Source organism: Columba livia, chromosome 21 (assembly GCF_036013475.1).
Source record: "Columba livia isolate bColLiv1 breed racing homer chromosome 21, bColLiv1.pat.W.v2, whole genome shotgun sequence".
NCBI lineage: Eukaryota > Metazoa > Chordata > Aves > Columbiformes > Columbidae > Columba > Columba livia.
In genome coordinates this window covers 218513-235953 of record NC_088622.1, presented here as the reverse complement: position 1 = coordinate 235953, position 17441 = coordinate 218513, and the positions used below count along the sequence as shown (strand labels likewise).

Sequence of the window (17441 nt, the reverse complement as noted above, 5' to 3'; positions counted from 1 at the left end):
CCTGGGAAACCACAGACATTCTTGAGCTGTCACTTGGGCTCGAGGTGGAAAGACAGTGTTGTTGTCATCTTGTGCCTCAGTAGTTGTAGTATTTCTCACTAACTGAAAGGCCTGGAAGTGACCGGCCTCACAAGTGTAGATGTGGCTTTATCTTTGAATGTTAAGTAAAATTGTAAGTGCTTTCATTTTTTGGTAGAGACCATGGCCTGCAATAGCCTCCTGCTAAACAGGGCTTTTTGTAAGATGCATTGAGGATGCTACTGCAGTTTCATTTCAGAAATATGTGTTCCTGCAGTTATGACACCTCAGAAATAAGAACTAAACCAGATCAAATTGATGCTGCAGTGTGGAAGGTGTTCAGGATTTTTGCTGTGTGGAAGAATTAAACAAGATGTTACAGGCAAGTGACAGATGATTTATAAAACAGGAACAGCACAGTGGCACTCAGAGGAGTGACGTGTCCTCAGATTGCTTCCATCCCCACCTACGGCTTGCGTCGGAGGACACAATATGGTGTCTCTCTTGCTCGGCAAAATAGAAGAATGTCTTTGTGCTGCATGGGGTTTTTATAGTGCTCAGCTGTCGCAGTTGTTAAATTCAGTCTGCACGTGTTCATATCCTGACCGTTCAACTCAGAAACTGCCGTTAAACGGGTGTGCCCTCCCAGCAGCTCCTTCCCTGGGGATTGAAGCTCAGTGCCGGGAACACGTGCCCGCGCAGATCTCACACAGCGCCAGGATTCCTTGCTTAGAAGTCGGTGGGGAAATAAGTATCTCCTGGGCAGCTGCTGCCCCGCTGGGACCCGCAGACCGTGCACCCTGGTCCTGCAGCCCTTCCAGTCAAATGCTGCCTGCTCTGTAGGTTGTGCACCTGGCAAAACAAACAGACCTCCAGGTGAGGGAGCAGAAAAGAGCAAAGGGTGTAGACCTGCTCGCTGCTGAGAGCCGCTTTATCTTTCATCGGTGCAAAGCGGTATTTCCTCTGTAACAGTTCTGGCTGCACTGCCAGGTCACGCGTGGTATAGAGCTTCTTGGCCAAAGGACAGCAGAGGAGATCCTTCTGGATCTGGACTTGTCCGGGGTGCGGAGGGCGGCGCTCTGCTCCTGTCTCACAGCCGGCTCGGCAGGGCCGGGGGCTCTGCGCTCTGCGCTGGGACCGCCCTCCGGGGCGCTGCGGGCGCGGCTCTCAACGGCGCGAGCACGCGGCGTCTGGGGGGGGTGTGCGGGGGGGGGGGGGGCTGCGCGGGGGGGGGCTGCGAGGGAGACAGGGGCTGTCGGGGGCCGGTGGGGCGTTGCGCTGGTACCTGTGCGCCGCAGCACAGGCGCTGCCCCGCGCTGGGCCCTGGGTTTCTGCGCCGTTGAGGGTGCGGACTCCGCCGAGTCGGCGCGGGGACGCGGCTCAGCGACGGAGCGGTCCAGGCTCTTGTGGTCCTGGAGCTCTGTCCCGCTCGTGTGTCATCGCACGCCTTTCTGGTAGCAACCTCGTGGTGTTTGGGCTTTGCTGGCAGTGCTTTCTTGGCAATTAGGGGTTTTGTGGGAGAATGTGTTTGAGAGTCAGCAGGACTGGGTCAAGTTTTGTCATGTTTTCTTTACCAGAAAAAACATGGTTTTCTCTTGCAATGGAGCACAGCACTTTGTTTAAAGAATGTGTTGTGGCATCATCGAATACCTTTACTGCTGAGCTGGAGGATCTTTTTTCTGACCTCAGTTATGTTTGGTATGTAACACACACACACACACACATGAAAAACCAACCCCTTGCTTCCCTAATATGAGAGATTTTCTTCCTGTCCAGTTCCTCAAAGTCCAGCACAGCTGTAGCCAACATCTTTCTAGACAGGCTGCTAATGGGTACAGATATGTCAGCTTTAAAGATAAATAGGGTGTATTGCATACGACTCCTATGGTATATAAAGCTGATTTTGTTTTTGGTCTCCTTGAGCCCAGGGCTGTATAAAGGAAAGAAGATGTTTTCATGCCAGTTTCTGTGGCATGTACTGTACTTCACTTCTCAACGTGATGCTGTTGAAAGGAAGGGGGAGGCAGCGGCGCGGACTGCAGTGCAGCACACTGCAGCACTCGGGAACAAAGACCGGCTGGGAAAACACGTTTGTGTTGCTGCTGCGCGCTGCCTGCTGCCCAGGGACGGGGCCCTGGAGCGCGTCTCTGTTGGGAATACTTCCTCAGTCACTTTCCCAGGGCTTCACAATTAACAGGACAACTGAATTAGTAATAAGGCACTAATAATAAGTATCTCATATCCTCTAGTGAGAGTTGTGCCTTGCAGCGTGTAGTAGACATGTACTTCTGCAGCCTTCCAGGGAGGACTCTGCATGTAACGAAGTCACTCACAGAAGACTTCATCTCTTTAAACTTGATCAGAGCTTCTTCATTTTGATGCACATGTTCCTGTTACTGTCAGTGGTCTTTGTTCTGGGATTATCGTAGGATCATAGGATGGTTAGGGTTGGAAGGGACCTTAAAGATCATCTAGTTCCACATGTTCCACGAGACCAGTTGCCCACAGCCCCGTCCAGCCCGGCCCCGGGCACTCGAGGGCCGGGGTCCCCAGCTGCTCTGGGCAGCGGTGCCAGCGCCTCGCGGCCCCGCCGGCAGAGTCCTCGTGTCTACTCTACATCTGTGCTTTCGCTGCTCTGCACTGCCATGTATCTCCATGGGTGCATGAAGCCAAACAGGATAAGGCTTGTCTTTGCCCCACAGCTCACTGCATACACTGTTAGCATGTTAGCAGGATTCATTAAATGTTCCCTAGCCACGCGGTTGCCCTGCCCAGCCCCACGTGAGCTGCATGAAGCTTCTCCCTTATGGGTCAAAAGACAGAGGAGCTCTCTGTGCTTGCAGCCACTCAAGCTACACTGCCTGGCCCTGAACACAGAGAGGTTGCTTAGACTGATCCCTACAGCAGCAGGTTTAACAGTGTCCGGATCTCCCTGCTCCACCGTCAGTAACTGTGCAAGGAGGAGATAATAACTGACGTAGCCTTTAGACTTCTACAGAGACCAGAGGGCACCAGAGCTGTGCTGCTCTTCAGAATGATGTTAGTGGATTATCAGGGCCCATACTGTGATTTCTGGTAGTTGTGTTTCAAGCTGTTTTCCAAGAAGAGGAGCCTGTCAAGGAAGCAGCAGGTGCCTTTTTAAAGGCTCCTCTCTCTGAGCACAGAAGGAAGCAAGAGGAGTCTTGTTCCTCCAGGTTCCATTGTTGCGTGGTTTCAGCAGGCAAGCCAGGTTGAATTCAGGACTCTGTGAAATATGGGGGTTGACTCAAAAATTGAAAGTATTTTGACAGATAAGATCCTACTGAAGTGCCGTCTGAATGGTTATATTTGCTTAGGGTTTCCTTGTGTTTTCAAAGACATTGCATTACCCCAGTCCTCTATCGTGTGGTACAGATAAAATCACAAGGGAAGGGATCTGTCTTCTGCCTGCATTTTCATGTTTCTGTCCCCTTTCTTCGAGGAGGTTCTCTGGCATCGCGGTCGAGGGCCTGCTGCAGTACCTCGGGGAGCCGGGGTGCGGCGCGGCCCCGTCCCGCTGGGCGCTGCCAAAACTGAGCTTGCTCTCTATGGAAATAGCCTTATTCTGGCCTTCTCCAACCTAGACAACCAGTTCAGGATGTCCATATTGGAGCGACTGGAGCAGATGGAGAGGAGAATGGCTGAAATGACAGGCTCCCAGCAGCACAAACAGGGAGGAGGAGGCGGGAGCAATGGCAGTGGGAACGGAGGAACGCAGGCGCAGGTATGAGCCCCGCTGTGTCCGGGCACGGCAGCTTTACACTTCCTTACCAGAGTTTGGTTTTGGGGGGCTAGAAAAGGTTACATTTTTTCCTAAGCAAGTCTGGTTTGTAGGTGTCTTTAACAGCAGTTGGCTTTCACTGGTGTTTTCCACTGTCTGGGTACTTCTGGAAGGGGAAGGCTGCCTGCTCAGTTGCAGCTCCCTCAGCCGTTAAACTGGCATGTATGTGGTGTTGCAGTGCGTTTCTGGGACTGGGACGCTGGGCAGCTGCTTTGAGAGCCGCGTGGTGGTGGTGTGCGAGAAGATGATGAGCCGTGCTTGCTGGGCCAAGTCCAAACACTTGATCCATTCAAAAACTTTCCGAGGGATGACACTGCTCCACCTCGCCGCTGCGCAGGGCTACGCGACACTGATCCAGACCCTCATCAAATGGCGGTAAGACCCAGCCCACGGGACGCGTGGCTGTTATGGCAGAAGCACGTGTAAGCTCTGCTTGGTACAGATTTCTGGTTGTCCCTTGCAAAGGACCAAGTCCCTGAACTCATTCCTGTCCCCCGGTCTCGTGGGACCTGTCTCTTGTGAGAGTGGGTCCAGGCACTGGGTGCATCATGCTCTTAAAGTCTCTGGTGGGGGCACCAGCTGTAGTAAATACACATGTGATGGGCATATGCATGGCCACATCTCCCTGGTATGACACACTGGGCAAAGCTGTGCATTTAGGCAACGATCCTAACACGACTACAGAGCATCACTCCTTCTGTTGTTTCCTCTGCAGCACCAAACATGCCGACAGCATCGACCTGGAGCTGGAAGTTGACCCTTTGAATGTGGATCATTTCTCCTGCACTCCTCTGGTAAGAGCGGAGACTGAACTTGTGAGAGCGTCTGAGCACCTGCTGGAGTTCTTCCTCGTGTTATTTTCTTAACGTGTTTCACACACTCTGAAGAGTAGATTTGTCTTGTGTGCCGTTGCCATGTAAATGGTGAGACACGACACTGTGAGCTTCCCAGCATTTTGTTGAGGAGAGACCACACAGAAAAAACCTTGTCATTGAGTAACACAAGGAAAGGGGACAGACAGGTGCTTCTGATTTGTCTTTTACCCAGAAGGAGAAAGGACTTTACACGCCTCCTTTCAGGTTGTTCTCTTTGACTGATTGACTGTAGAGGTTTTAAAGTCATTTCGACATCCTGGTCATTGGAATCGTGAAATCATGACTGAGAACTTAAGCAAAAAGCCAAAGCAGGTGGAACCAGAAGTGCCAGTTTTCAACAGCAGTGTGTTGGTTGTATTGTTCCCAGCCTTTGGTCCTGGCTGCATGTTCCTGATCTCAGAGGTTCCTTTGTGTATGAGACTGTTCTGCCCCTGCAGTGAGGCCAGGAAAAAAAACAAACACAAACCCAAGAAACGTTTATCGCTAAACAAGTAACTGTCAGTCTCATTTGGCAGATGGAGGTTTGTCATAGGCGGGAATAGCATGCACCTAATCCTCTGTAATGGCCTTTTACCGGGATAGGATGTATATGCAAGCCGGTTGCTGGGGTTCAGACGTGTTATGGGTTTGCTTATCAGAGTCGTTATTTCGTGAACTGGGGACCAGACTCCGCTGCGTTAGCAAGAAAGGAAGGAAAAGGCAGGTCACCCAGTGGGTCAGTTGTCATTTCTGTTTCAGATGTGGGCGTGTGCGCTTGGCCACATGGACGCAGCCCTCGTGCTGTACAAGTGGGACCGCCGAGCCATCTCCATTCCCGACTCCCTTGGGCGGCTGCCGCTGGCCATCGCCCGGTCCCGGGGCCACGTGAAGCTGGCAGAGTGCCTGGAGCAGCTGCAGCGCGACGAGCAGACTCAGCTCGGGCAGAGCCCCCGGATCCAGTGCCCCTCGAGCACAGACTCCAGCACAGAGAGCTGGGTGGCACAGTGGCACAGTGAGCTGGTTGCCTCGCAGGAGCCCCAGAAGGGAGTCACTGTGATTTCCAGCACCAACACGGGTAAGACACCCCCGAGGGCGCGCGCCGTTTTGTCTGATGTTTGGCATGTGGAAACGTGGGGGTCAGGAGCTCACCTGTGTGGCACAGGCCACATGTAGCCCTGCTGTCCATGCCCAGTTCTGTTCCTATGAGCTCTCTGTCATGTGCTCCATGCACTTGCATAAGTATCGGGAAGAGGAGTGCGTGCCTGCTTTGGAAAGGTGTGTGCATCGTAAGAGTGGTTGGGGTAGTATGCTCCCGAGGTGATAGTTACTCCCTTTGCACACAGTGTCGCGTGTCCCAGAGTGTGACACAAACTTCTGCCCGCAGCTCTGTGGTAAAAGCTGCCATCGCTCCACAGCCATCATGGGTTGCATGTTTAATTTTGACCGTTGTTCGGTCCATTTCCAGAGTTGAGACGACCAAGATCAGAACCTTCCAGTTACTACAGTAGTGAGACTCAGAAAGATTACCCTGCACCCAAAAAACATAAGCTGAGCCCTGAATACTTTCAAGCCCGGCCAGAAAAGCTGCTTTCCACTGCGCTGAGCCTGGAGCAGCCAAGCGTCAGGAAGCAGAACTCCAGCTCCAAGCAATCTGCCACCGAGACAATCAGCCCCAGTGAAGGGATGAGGGACTATGGCCAGGAGCTCTCCCAGCACATCCCAGAAGCTACTGGGTACCGAGGCTCTGGCAGCCAAGCAGGCATCAAATGGAGCCCAAAGGACATTTATATTGGTGTGAGCACAGTGCAGGTGGCGGGGGGCCAGAAGGGGACTGCGCTGGGGAAGGACACGGTGGCACATCGGCTGCGCCAGCGAGAGCAGATGAACGTGCTGATGATGGCTGACAGGGAGATGGTGGATGCAGAGCTCCTGTCCTACCGGGACAGCGCCGGGGATGAGGACTGCTTGCACCACATGGATGACTTGCAGGTAAGTGTACCGCAGCACCAGTTCAGCAGGCTCAGAGAACGTGGTGGCCGTGCAGAGGAGCCCAGCTGTGAGAATCTGCTGTGGAGCCTTTAGAGACTCTGAATTGTGCTTGTGAGAGGAGGCAGCCACGTGGTCACTTCATACGTTCTTCTGCTTTCAAAGGGCTTTCAGCTCAGATGCAAAGGCTGACAGTTTAGCATTTAGGCTCATGCACTGGCATCCACTTGAGCAGTGTACAGAACACACAAAGTTGTTTGCAATTTAGCAAGGAAAAGGAAAAATCAAAGCCTCCTGGTCATGGGAGTGAATGAGACTGAGGTGGCCCCGTAGTCCTTTGGGAACTGGGAAGCAGTCCCTACAAAGACAAGGTGACCTGGGAAAGGCAGCGCTGTGGTTGGGGGTCAGGTTGCTGCGCTTTGAAGGGCAAGGAGAGAAGAGTGGAGAAGGGGAGAGACACTGGGTTTGGGAAAGGAAAAATCCCAGCAGTTATGGAATAGAGGACATAGAAACACAGCAGAAGCAGGACAGACAGGTGAGAAGTAGTCGGTGGGGGAAGGACAGTGCGTTTGGTCTTCTGAGCGAAAAGAGTAACGGGAGCGCAGGCCATGTGCACTGCCTTGGCATCTCTAAATATTCTAGTATTGATGGCAAAACATGGATGCAGCAGATCTTGGCAAAGCAAGTGCTGTTTTCTGTTCTCCGTATCCAGAGTTCCTGTGAACCTTGGTGAGTGGGGAGATACGGTTCAAAGGATTCCTGACAAAGCTGTGGGATTTTAACTGCTCTGATGTGCCTTTATTGTCCTGCCATGCTCTGCTGTGCGTCTCGGTGGACAAGTAGCAAGATCTCTTCTCCCTTGGCAACACGAAAGTAGTGACATACACCTTTCACCACATCTCTTACGCTCCCTGCACACTCCAGGAAAAAGAGGTCTGGGGAATATGAAAACTGCAGTACTTTGTCAGAAGAGACGGAATAGCACATGAGCTCTGGTTGATTAATTTCTCTCCAGTGCGGAGACAAACAGTAGAGTCCAGCTGCCACGGGTTTGGGGAAACGGGGCAGTCTGTCTGCGGTTGGGCTGTAGCATGCGTGAGGCTCCTGCTGCCAGGTGGCCGAAGTTGTCTCTCCTCTCCCCATACCAGGTGAACATGATGACGCTTGCAGAGCACATTATTGAAGCTACGCCTGACAGGATCAAGCGGGAGAATTTTGTGCCAATGGAGTCGCCGCTGGTGGAGAGGACAGAGGCTGCTGCCATGAGCACCACGATGAGCTGGCTGGCCAGTTACCTCGCTGACGTCGACCATCTGCCGAGCGCGGCGCAGATGAGGTCAGTGGGAGCCACGGAGCTGCTCGGGGGTTCTGAGCTGTCAAGCTGGGCAGCATGCGCTCAGTCTTTAGCCTGCAGGTGCCATTTCTCGGTGGGGTTCAGTGCTGATGTTCCGAGCCCAGACACACTCTCGTGGTCAAACATGTCGTTGCCAGCGCAACTACAAATCATGGAGGAATGGGGAGTGCGTGTGGTGGGAGGGCAGAGTGGCCACAAGGTCTGACTTGTGACTTCTCTGCCGGTGCCAAGTCTGTGCGGTGCAGCACGGGTGGGCTCAGGAGCGTGGGGTGTTGCTTGGAGAGAGGGAGGGAAGCACGAGCTCAGAAATGTTGTATTCCTTGTCTGCAATGCCAGCCGAGGCGCTTGGTGAGCCAATAATTCCTACTGTGATTGGTATTTCAGAAGTCTGTATAGTGAACCCCTGACCCCTTCTTCGAACACCAGCTTGAGCCCCGCAGGCTCACCAATCAGTGAAATAGCTTTTGAGAAACCCAGCCTTCCCTCGGCAGCCGACTGGTCTGAGTTCCTGAGCGCGTCCACCAGCGAGAAGGTAGAAAACGAGTTTGCACAGTTAACTCTGTCTGATCATGAGCAGAGAGAACTCTATGAAGCTGCCAAACTTGTCCAGACAGCATTCAGGAAATACAAGGTATGTGCCCAGAATGTCCCATGTCTTCCTTGTTAGGTGTGAGAGAGTATAATGTGTTAGAAAACAAAACGTGGGTAACACCCACTCCTAGGACAAAAATACAGTTTGTGCCAGAACAGCACTCATAAAGTACGTCCTCAAAATATACCCCAAGGTTCTGGTTAGTTGCCTGTGTGGTGTAAAGATTCATTTTGAGGGTTGTCCCTTGTGTGAATTGACAGTAGAGACATCTCCAGGAGGTGCCTGGACCTGAGGGGCCCGGGCGGCGGCAGGGACGAGGAGCGGGTGCCCCGCGCGCCGCCGTGGGCGCCTCGCGCGTCCGTCCTGGCCCGGGGCGCGCTCTCACCGCCTGTCGCTTCTCTCCTCCGCGCAGGGTCGTCCTCTCCGGGAACAGCAGGAGGTGGCTGCCGCTGTCATTCAGCGTTGCTACCGAAAATACAAACAGGTAAACAAAGAGGTGACGTTTTATGAAACACACACAAAGTGCCGTGAACACCACCCTTGGTAATGGGAATCATCCCGCTGTTCCTCTTGTGTGCTTTTCAGCATGCATTAATGAAAGACCCTGCTCAGGCAAAATAGAAAAGGGAAGGAAATTCATGTCCTGAGTGTCCATTTTGGAGGGAATCCTTGAAAGAGGATTCCGTATGCGATGATTCCTGCATTTTTGCCATGAGCTAGAGGGCAATGGTATATTCCATACTGGCCTTTGTGCATGCTATGGCCTGGTGAGACTGTTCTCTGACTAGTTGCTTGCCAAATTTCATTGTGAAATTGAAGTCGGTTTTGCCTTTGATAAAGGCGAAGATAAAAAGCAGGTTGTTTTATTTTGCGGATATTAAACTTCTAAACTATGGCAAGTCGCGTGTTTTAGCTTGATGTGAGTTTTCCAGGACGGAGACTGTTCTCCGGGCAGAGTCTGGAGAAAAGCGTTTAGGCTGAGTTCTCAACCCCAGAAAAAGAAGCTACTTTCTGGTTTTTGGTGGTTCCTGCCGCTCTTGCGGAGGCTGGAGCCCGCGCCTCTCACCGCCCCGCTGGACTCAGCTGTCTGGGCCTGGAGACACGCTGTGTGACGTGAAAGGCAAGACGCCTGTTGTTCTTTTACAGCCTTCAAAAATATATATTGGGGAAGCCTTTCCAGCATTAGGTGACTGCATCATAATTCACATTGAACCTGTCATACAGCTGTCATTCCGGAATTATGCTTCCTGAAATAGGGAAGCTTAATTCCTCTCGAAAACTGTTGCCAGGCTGCTTTGTCTTGGATCCTGGCATAGATTATTTTTGAAAGAAGATTATTAGTTTGGTTTTTTTTAATTTTTTCATTCTTTATTTGCAGAACTAACATTAACTATGTATTTTTCTGTTTCTCCCTAAGCTTACTTGGATAGCCTTGAAGGTAATACCAATGCAAACACTATTTTGGAAACAATTCCCCGTGGGTCACAAACTTTCACATTCATTATAAACCAGGAGAACCTGGCATTTAGAGAAATGTTTAAATAGGATCCACTAATGAATACTTGTGGTTGAGGAATCGCTGACAAACCAGACCGTACGGGAGACACGTACGGGCTGCTGTACCGCAGCGTGCCGACACGGTGGTACAACTGGAAAGGGAAGGAAACAAGCGGTCTCCTGCTCCGACACGTAATGCCGTAGGCAGGATGGCTGAGTGGCGGGAGGGCTTTGCAGCAGTTTCCAGAGGACAAGCGTTCCTTCGCTGCGCTTTGCCTGGGCGCCCGGGGAGCGCGGGAGGACGGCGACCAGCCCTGTGCAGCCGGTGGCCTCCGCGTTGTGCCCGCAGAGCACCTCGAGCCTTCACCTCGTCACCCGTGCTGAGTTCCCACGGCCGCCAGCTCGCGGGCGCTGCTGCTCGAGCTGGGGCTGCGGCTGTCGGTGCCGGTCCTAACTGTTCACGGACAGTCATTTTCTACTGTACAGATGACTTCTGCAGCTGTGCAACATCTTGCTCTTGTCAGATACGAGCATCAGCTGGGCTTCCTGAGCTGCCCAGGAGCCAGGCCGGAGCAAGGCCGCTCCGGCGGGGGAGCCCGGTCCCGGCGGCGCCGTGCCGCTGGTCAGCACGGGCTCGTGGCTAGATGTGAACAGTCGTAGGTCACATCACCGTTTCTGTTTGCACCCTTCTGTTCAGGGGTTTGTAACTCAGCCACAGAAGTCCCATCTGGGCTAAAAATTGGAATGAAAACCATGATCAGCCCATGAGAGGGCTTGTTTAAAATGTCTCATTTAAAATCACAATCTGATCCATTTAATTAATAATGTTGAAAAGAAAACAAACACCAACCAAAAAAAAAAAAAAAAGGCAAAATTTAACTGCACCTAATGACTGCTTCAATTCCAAAAAGTGAAATTTGGTAAATGGTGGTCTGTGGTGATACTGGAGGGGTGATGTTGGGGGGTTGGTTGGTTGCTTTTTGGGGTTTTTCCCCAACAGACAGGAAAGCTTCTCTGAGACACATCAGAGCGTTACTCTGTGCAGGGCGGTGGTTGCTCTTTCTGTGTCTCGTCGGTCTGGAAGTGAGCGGAAGCGAGCATCCTGTACTTCGCTGTGAGATTTCTGCATGCAAGAGACACAGGCAGTTCCTTCAGTGTAGCCAGTGGGTTTAACACAGGCCCGCCACAGCACAAAGCCGAAGCCGCGTAAACACGGCTCAGGAGCAGCTCCAGTTGTTCCAAAGTTGTTCCTGAGTCTGGAACAGCTGGATCTGGTCATCAGCGTGTACGTGTCGAGCCTCTGCTAGGCAGGTGTGGAACAGAACCCGTCCTGTCAAATGCTCCAGGGGCACAAAGCAGGCGGTGGCGTTCTTGGTGCAGACCAGGTTCTGTACTGGTCTCACGACCGCTCGGTTGCCTGTCACCCTGTTTTCGCACAGTTCCCCATCAGTGAGTAGAGACTCGTTTGCTTCTCGTCACACCTTGGTGGCACAAGAGTCTTTCGCTATCGGAACCTGCTTCTTGCTGTTTTTTTTGGAATGCCTCAGCTTCTCTTTGTTTCCGTTGTAGTATGCACTTTACAAAAAGATGACGCAAGCTGCCATTCTTATCCAGAGCAAATTCCGAAGTTATTATGAGCAGAAAAAATTCCAGCAGAGCCGACGAGCTGCGATGCTGATCCAGCAGTACTACCGCAGCTACAAAGAATGTGGGAAGAGGAGGCAGAACCGCCGGGCGGCCACCATTGTACAGCAGAAACTCCGGTGAGCGGTTGGATGTCAGGTGTACCAGGATCATTATGTGAATTGTTGTTACACTCATTGGGGCTGTGCTGTAATTTACAGACAAGGGACAGTGGTTCACTGGGTAGTTATTCTTGCATTTAGTATTATTCTCCCCAGTTTTGCCTGCGCCTCAGTGTTTGGGTGTTTTTCTGTGTTTAGAAGCAGTCTGCTTACCAAGAAGCAGGATCAAGCTGCTCGAAAGATTATGCGGTTTTTACGACGCTGCCGTCACAGGTATGACACCATCTTTTGGTATCTGTCCTTCATTAGAGCAGTGCAACAGCAGTCAAGTGTGTCAGGAAGGGGTGCAATGTGAAGGGCAGGAGATCAGCTCACTACAGATCTTCTAATCAAATAATGAAACCCGGCTGGTTCCAAGTTATACTGACAAAAAGGAAATCTCTAACTTAGGACTGTTGCTGAAAAAGGATCATACTCAGCTCCATTGCTGATGTGGTGAAGCAGCTCAGGTTTTGTTGGGTGGACAGAGTATCAGGAAACTTTGAGCAAAGCAAGGCACGTAACTTTAGAAGTTGAACTTGAGGAGGTCTGAAAAGAACCCTTAATGAATCATAGCTCCAGCCTCTACGTGCTGCACAAAGCTTTCATGGTATGTGGGAAAGCACAAAATGTGACATCTGGTGTAAGCTGGAAATGCCTTTAGTTTGATCACAGGATCATTTGGCAAACTCTCGTCAAATACGGGTTCTTTATAATGTGGATAAAGGGGAATGTGCGAACAGAGCAGCAGACGGGTTCGTTCCCGCTCCACAGTCCTCAGGGCGCCGGGCGTGCGGGCGCAGACACGGAAGGCGGATCGTCTCCGGCACGGGCGTTGCACCGCGCCCGCGGAGGCGGCGAGCGCTGCCGCGAGAGCTCGGCCGCGTGCAGGGCGTTTGGGTGGAGCCGATCCTTTGATCCCTTGTATGATCAGGTTGCAAACTGGGACTCTGCCTAGACAAAAGTCATTTCAGATGTTTCTGACTCTGCTCCCTCCATTCCCACCACACATGCATTTCATCCACTCCGGAGCTGGTCAGACCTGACGCATTTTGAAGCATGTCTAGCTCAGCCCAGTGAGGTTTGAACAAGGAGAGCTCTGAGAGGCAGAGAGCATGTGATAAACTGGAGTTTTAGAAACAGACGCAGTCCTTTCTGTAGGATTTCAGAGCTGCGGTTGGCGGGTCAGTGTGGCTCATGTTGTGGAAGGGCATCTTAGCTGCAGGTTCAGTGTGAAGTGACATGTGGACAAGAAAGGGATGTATAGTTTCCAGGCCAATTCCAAATGCACTTGAAATAGCCACAGTTGTTCGTGAAGAAGTGCAGCTGGCTTTTTGCTTGGAGCAGGGCATGTGGAAGAAACTGAAAGGTTTATTTTGCTCTATTTGCTGGGCAGCACGTCCCACTGAGGCAGGTGGAGGCGCAGAACTTCTGTATCCTCTCCGATCTGCTTGAGATCCAAGTGGTCCCTGGGGAAGCCACGTGCCCATTTCCATCCGGGGCGGCCCTGGGGGTCACGGTGCCAGCGGCGCCCGCAGCCAGCGCTCACACACAAGCCCAGAGAACCCTCACGCCTGGCTGCATCCCTGGCTTTCCCACCAGTGTCCGGGTCGCGCCGTGCACTTCACCGCGCTCACTGGAGTCCTGCCCTGGTCGAGTAACTTAGGCTCTCCAGGGCTGAAGTTGCCCGTGATTCCAGCAGTTTCTCCTGCCTTCAGCTCATTGCCTTCCTCCTCCTCAGCGTCTCCTGTTTCCTTTGTAGGGCAAGACCCTACTCACGTGCATTGCTGAAGTTTGCAGCAAGAGCCTTCCCTTTGCCTGTAGCCTTCTCTCTTCAGCAGCATGGTCACCACTGCTGCACATCGCTGAGAAACCAGTTTAGGTCTCGGGTGCCCACAGACAGCAGATAAAAGCGAGGCGCAGGGGGAGTCTGCTGGCAGCGGCTCTCTCTGTCATGTCACAGCGCGCAGTACTTGAAATTCTGCAGCGGTGCGGTCCTGTCTGCGTCAACAGGTGCTTTATTCGCAGTTGCCATTACTCGGGAGTTCATCTGTGGTTCTTGGCTAGGATGCAACAAACGTTTGCTTCGGCATCTCAGCTGATTCTGATCCATTTGCTTCCCCACCCGAGGGGGACCCGCGTGCCCTCCCTGGCGTCCTGGCGAGACCACCGCGCTCGTTCCTTCCCAGGTGGGCCCTGCAGCCCCTTCCTGAGCTGCGCTCTTCGTGGCGCCTGCGCACCGGGGTGCCGTGCGGAAGACGAGGGAATTGCTCCCTTCTCGTCTGATCATCTTCAAGCTTTCTGAATCATTTGTGTCTTCATAATTACATTTATTCCTCACTGCTTGACTTTTCTTGCATAGCTCTTTCTAAGTACAGAGTAATAAAACTTAGGATGTTAAATCAGTTTAAAACCACCTCTATAAAAGCCTCCTCGTTATTTCCATTTGGTTTACCGTGCATCCTGTGTAAGGCTCAGACAGGACACAGCTGATGATGATGTGACCGGTACATGGGCCAACAGCCGCACGCACTGTTCGGGAGCCCTGCTTGTCGGAACCCCATTGTGGACTCCTCTTGAAATGCATAAAATTAGCACACTGCTGTGATAAACAAGAAAGTCCCAGGCTCCATAAAGAAATACCTCAGCTGTCCAAGCTCCTGAAATCCAGGAACAAGCCGTAACAACTGACATCTAATGTTATTCAGTGCTAGGTAGTGTAAAAACGGCGCTATGGAATCGCTTGGTAAACCTCAGTGCCCTGTCAGTGTCAGGGGTGGAAACGACAGGTGTCTCTGCGGCCGGAGCGGCCGGGCGGCAGCAGCGGGAGGAGGCCGTCGGAGCCACGTGCGGTCGCGCGATCGTGAGCCAATGGAAGAGGCAGTGAATTCTTAACGTCCAGAAATTCAACCTTAAAATGAAACTCTTTAACCTAGGTTTTTGTCCGCAAGCAGGTTCTGTTGCTGGGCCAATTAATAACTCTTATGAAGAACTTACTCTGTAGGTTTTAGGCAAGATTTGCTCAGGCTTTTCCCAGAAACCATCTGGTTGGTTGTTTTTTCCCTATTTTAAATTGATCCAGGCCTATTTTAAGCCAATTACAAGAACTCTCTCTGCTAGCACTCAGAACAGCTGAAATGCTCTTGTTGTCCTATTTTGCGTGTTAGCTTTTTGGCCTAAAGCCGCAGTAGTGCGCGATTCCTGTGAGCTCGAGGATCTGGGCTGCGTGGGCCTGTTGGTCTTGTGTTTTCTGACCTCCTGAACTTATCATTTGTTGCCTGATCAGACGGTGTTTCAGATTTTTGAGAAAAGTTAATGAGGGAGGTTCTGCAGTTGAAGCTCTCTCAGTAATGGACGTGTAGACGTTGATGAAAATCAGAGAAGTGTAACTTTTTGGTCAAATGTATTCTTAGAGAAGAGATTTGAGCTCTAGCAGCTGAACGTTGTCGGGTGTCACGGAGGCTGAAGCGGTCGCTGGGCAGCAGCAGTCATTCTGACAGTCAGATGTGTTGTTTGCTTTTGACCTTGGGAAAAAATGTTTATCCATCTTCTGTCATTCTCAAAAATCTGGCAGAAAACATGCATCAGCCATAACATGGTATCACCGTGACTTGTCCCGCAAGCGTTGTTTGTTGAAACTCCCTGGCTCGCAGGAGAGCTCCGCCTGTCGCTGGCTGGCGCTTGAGCAGCCCCAGCCTGAGCTTGGCCGGGCACCCCCGTCCGGCTGTCCCGGCGCGGTGTCCTGGCCGAGACGGGAACAAGGCTTTGCGTATTTCCTGGTTTTGGAAAGGCTCCACCTGCGCAGGGATCCCCAGATGTGACACATCTAGATCTGCGAGGGAATCTGAGAGCTCCAAGTGGGTTTGGGTTTGTTGATCTGAATCTGTGTGCGGTCCATACAGTCAGCTCTCCCTGGGAGGTAACCTCCTATTTCACGTCCTTTCTCCTTTTCTTAGGAAAATGTTACTCTTCTGAGGTGTATGTAGAGCATTCCTACGCTGTGATCATGACCTGCCCTGTTATTTATGGAGTAGCGTTTGGAATGAGGCAGCAAAGAGGCGATGGCTGCAGGGGAAGGCAGGGTGCAGCTCTGAGTGCCACAGGGGTGACAGTGCTGGGTTTCCTCTACTGGCCTATTACGTCCTGCCCTGAAACACCTGAACGCGGGACTGCTCTTTCCTGGGAAGGAGGAGGGTCCAGCAGGCAGGACTGGGAAGGGTTCTTTCTCTCCAGCCAAGCAGAAGTCTTGTCTCGTCCCCGAAGTGAATCTCTTGGTAAGGTACGGTTATTGCCATGTGTGTGCTAATAGCTCTTTGGTATTGTTTTGCAATCTGAAGCCCACTGGTGGACCATAGGCTGTACAAAAGGGTGAGTGTAGCTGCCTGCTAGCCAGGTCCTCTCTTCCATTTTAAATATTTTTGCTTTCTGCTTGCTTGCATGAGGCTGCAGCCAAGATACGCCAGTAAGTTTCACCTCCATTAATTATATAAAACAGAACTCTGTATAAACTAACCCTACTGCAATGACTAACACTGCTGCTTTTACAACAGGAGAGAGCTCTGCAGTAGATGTTACCAGTGCATGAATATGTGAAAAAGGACATGTATATTCATCATGGGCATGCTTAGGCGACGTTGTCGGTGGGGTATTTTTTTCAGTATCCAAAATGGCTGTTGGTAGATTTTGGAACTCGATGGGGTCTGCGCTCACACTCAATGAGTGACAATGTCCTCTGTCACGGGGCTGGATCGTAGGAAGCTGCAGTGCAGATGCAGCCCGCTCTGGCTGGGTCTTCATTTCTGCCTAAGCCAGACAGCAGCAGAAGAGCCCTTGACACTGTGGTTTACTCCCTAAGGCGGTTAAGTACCAATGCTTGTCTTCTAGAAGGTGGTCTTTGGTAAGTCACACATCACCTTACTAGGTCCAGCTTTTCCACAGCTGCTTCTCTCAGCTGCTAACCTACGTAGTGGGAAAGAGACCAACACACCTGAAATGGAGATGCTGTAACCGTGTTACAGGAAGTGCCGAGTAAGCTTCTGTTGGGAGCCTGGTTCTCAGCGCGAGCAGAGCGCCGCGGGCCGTGCGGGTCGCAGCGGGGAGCGCGCCCAGGGCTCCCCGCAGGGCACGTCCCTGCGCCAGCAGAGGATGCGGCTGCGGGGCTGCTCCATCGTCTGGCGTCCGCAAGGCTGCAGGGCAGCAGGGAGTGAAAAACTGCAGTTGGAAATAGCACCATTTTTGTGCTTATTACTGCAAACCCAGCCCTGAGGGCAGCGCTGGAGACGCCGTGCGGTGACTCTGCTCTGGTGCAGCTGACAGGCTGCTCATCGCATTGCAGGAACAAAAGCTTTTGCACTTTAAGGCTTTGTGTATGTAACAGTGTGTAAGAAATGAGCAGGAAGCAGATTCTGGAGGTTTAGTAGCATCTGCAGGTTCTGCCTGAGGTGGCAGGTGATGTGGGATCGATCAGGAGATTGGAGAGTTCTCTGCTTCTCTGGAAAAGGTTCACTGTGGACTGTCACAAACTGTATCAGCTGCTGTTCTGCCCAAGTAAGTCTGT

General features: G+C 52.0%; 1 protein-coding gene across 18 annotated transcripts in view; it reads left to right on the top strand.

The window, feature by feature from the left end:
* The window catches only part of CAMTA1 (calmodulin binding transcription activator 1), a 156796-nt gene that overhangs the window by 130302 nt on the left and 9053 nt on the right, over positions 1 to 17441 (top strand). For 10 of the 18 annotated variants that reach the window (XM_065037714.1, XM_065037716.1, XM_065037710.1 and 7 more), the window contains 12 exons: positions 3621 to 3760; positions 3996 to 4192; positions 4533 to 4611; positions 5431 to 5746; positions 6137 to 6660; positions 7806 to 7993; positions 8396 to 8642; positions 9016 to 9087; positions 10021 to 10041; positions 11670 to 11863; positions 12044 to 12118; positions 16222 to 16252. In XM_065037714.1, coding sequence (XP_064893786.1) covers positions 3621 to 3760; positions 3996 to 4192; positions 4533 to 4611; positions 5431 to 5746; positions 6137 to 6660; positions 7806 to 7993; positions 8396 to 8642; positions 9016 to 9087; positions 10021 to 10041; positions 11670 to 11863; positions 12044 to 12118; positions 16222 to 16252 — 2084 coding nt within the window. The remainder of the gene's footprint in view (positions 1 to 3620; positions 3761 to 3995; positions 4193 to 4532; positions 4612 to 5430; positions 5747 to 6136; positions 6661 to 7805; positions 7994 to 8395; positions 8643 to 9015; positions 9088 to 10020; positions 10042 to 11669; positions 11864 to 12043; positions 12119 to 16221; positions 16253 to 17441) is intronic. The other 8 variants (XM_065037728.1, XM_065037717.1, XM_065037723.1 and 5 more) reach the window with 5 other exon arrangements.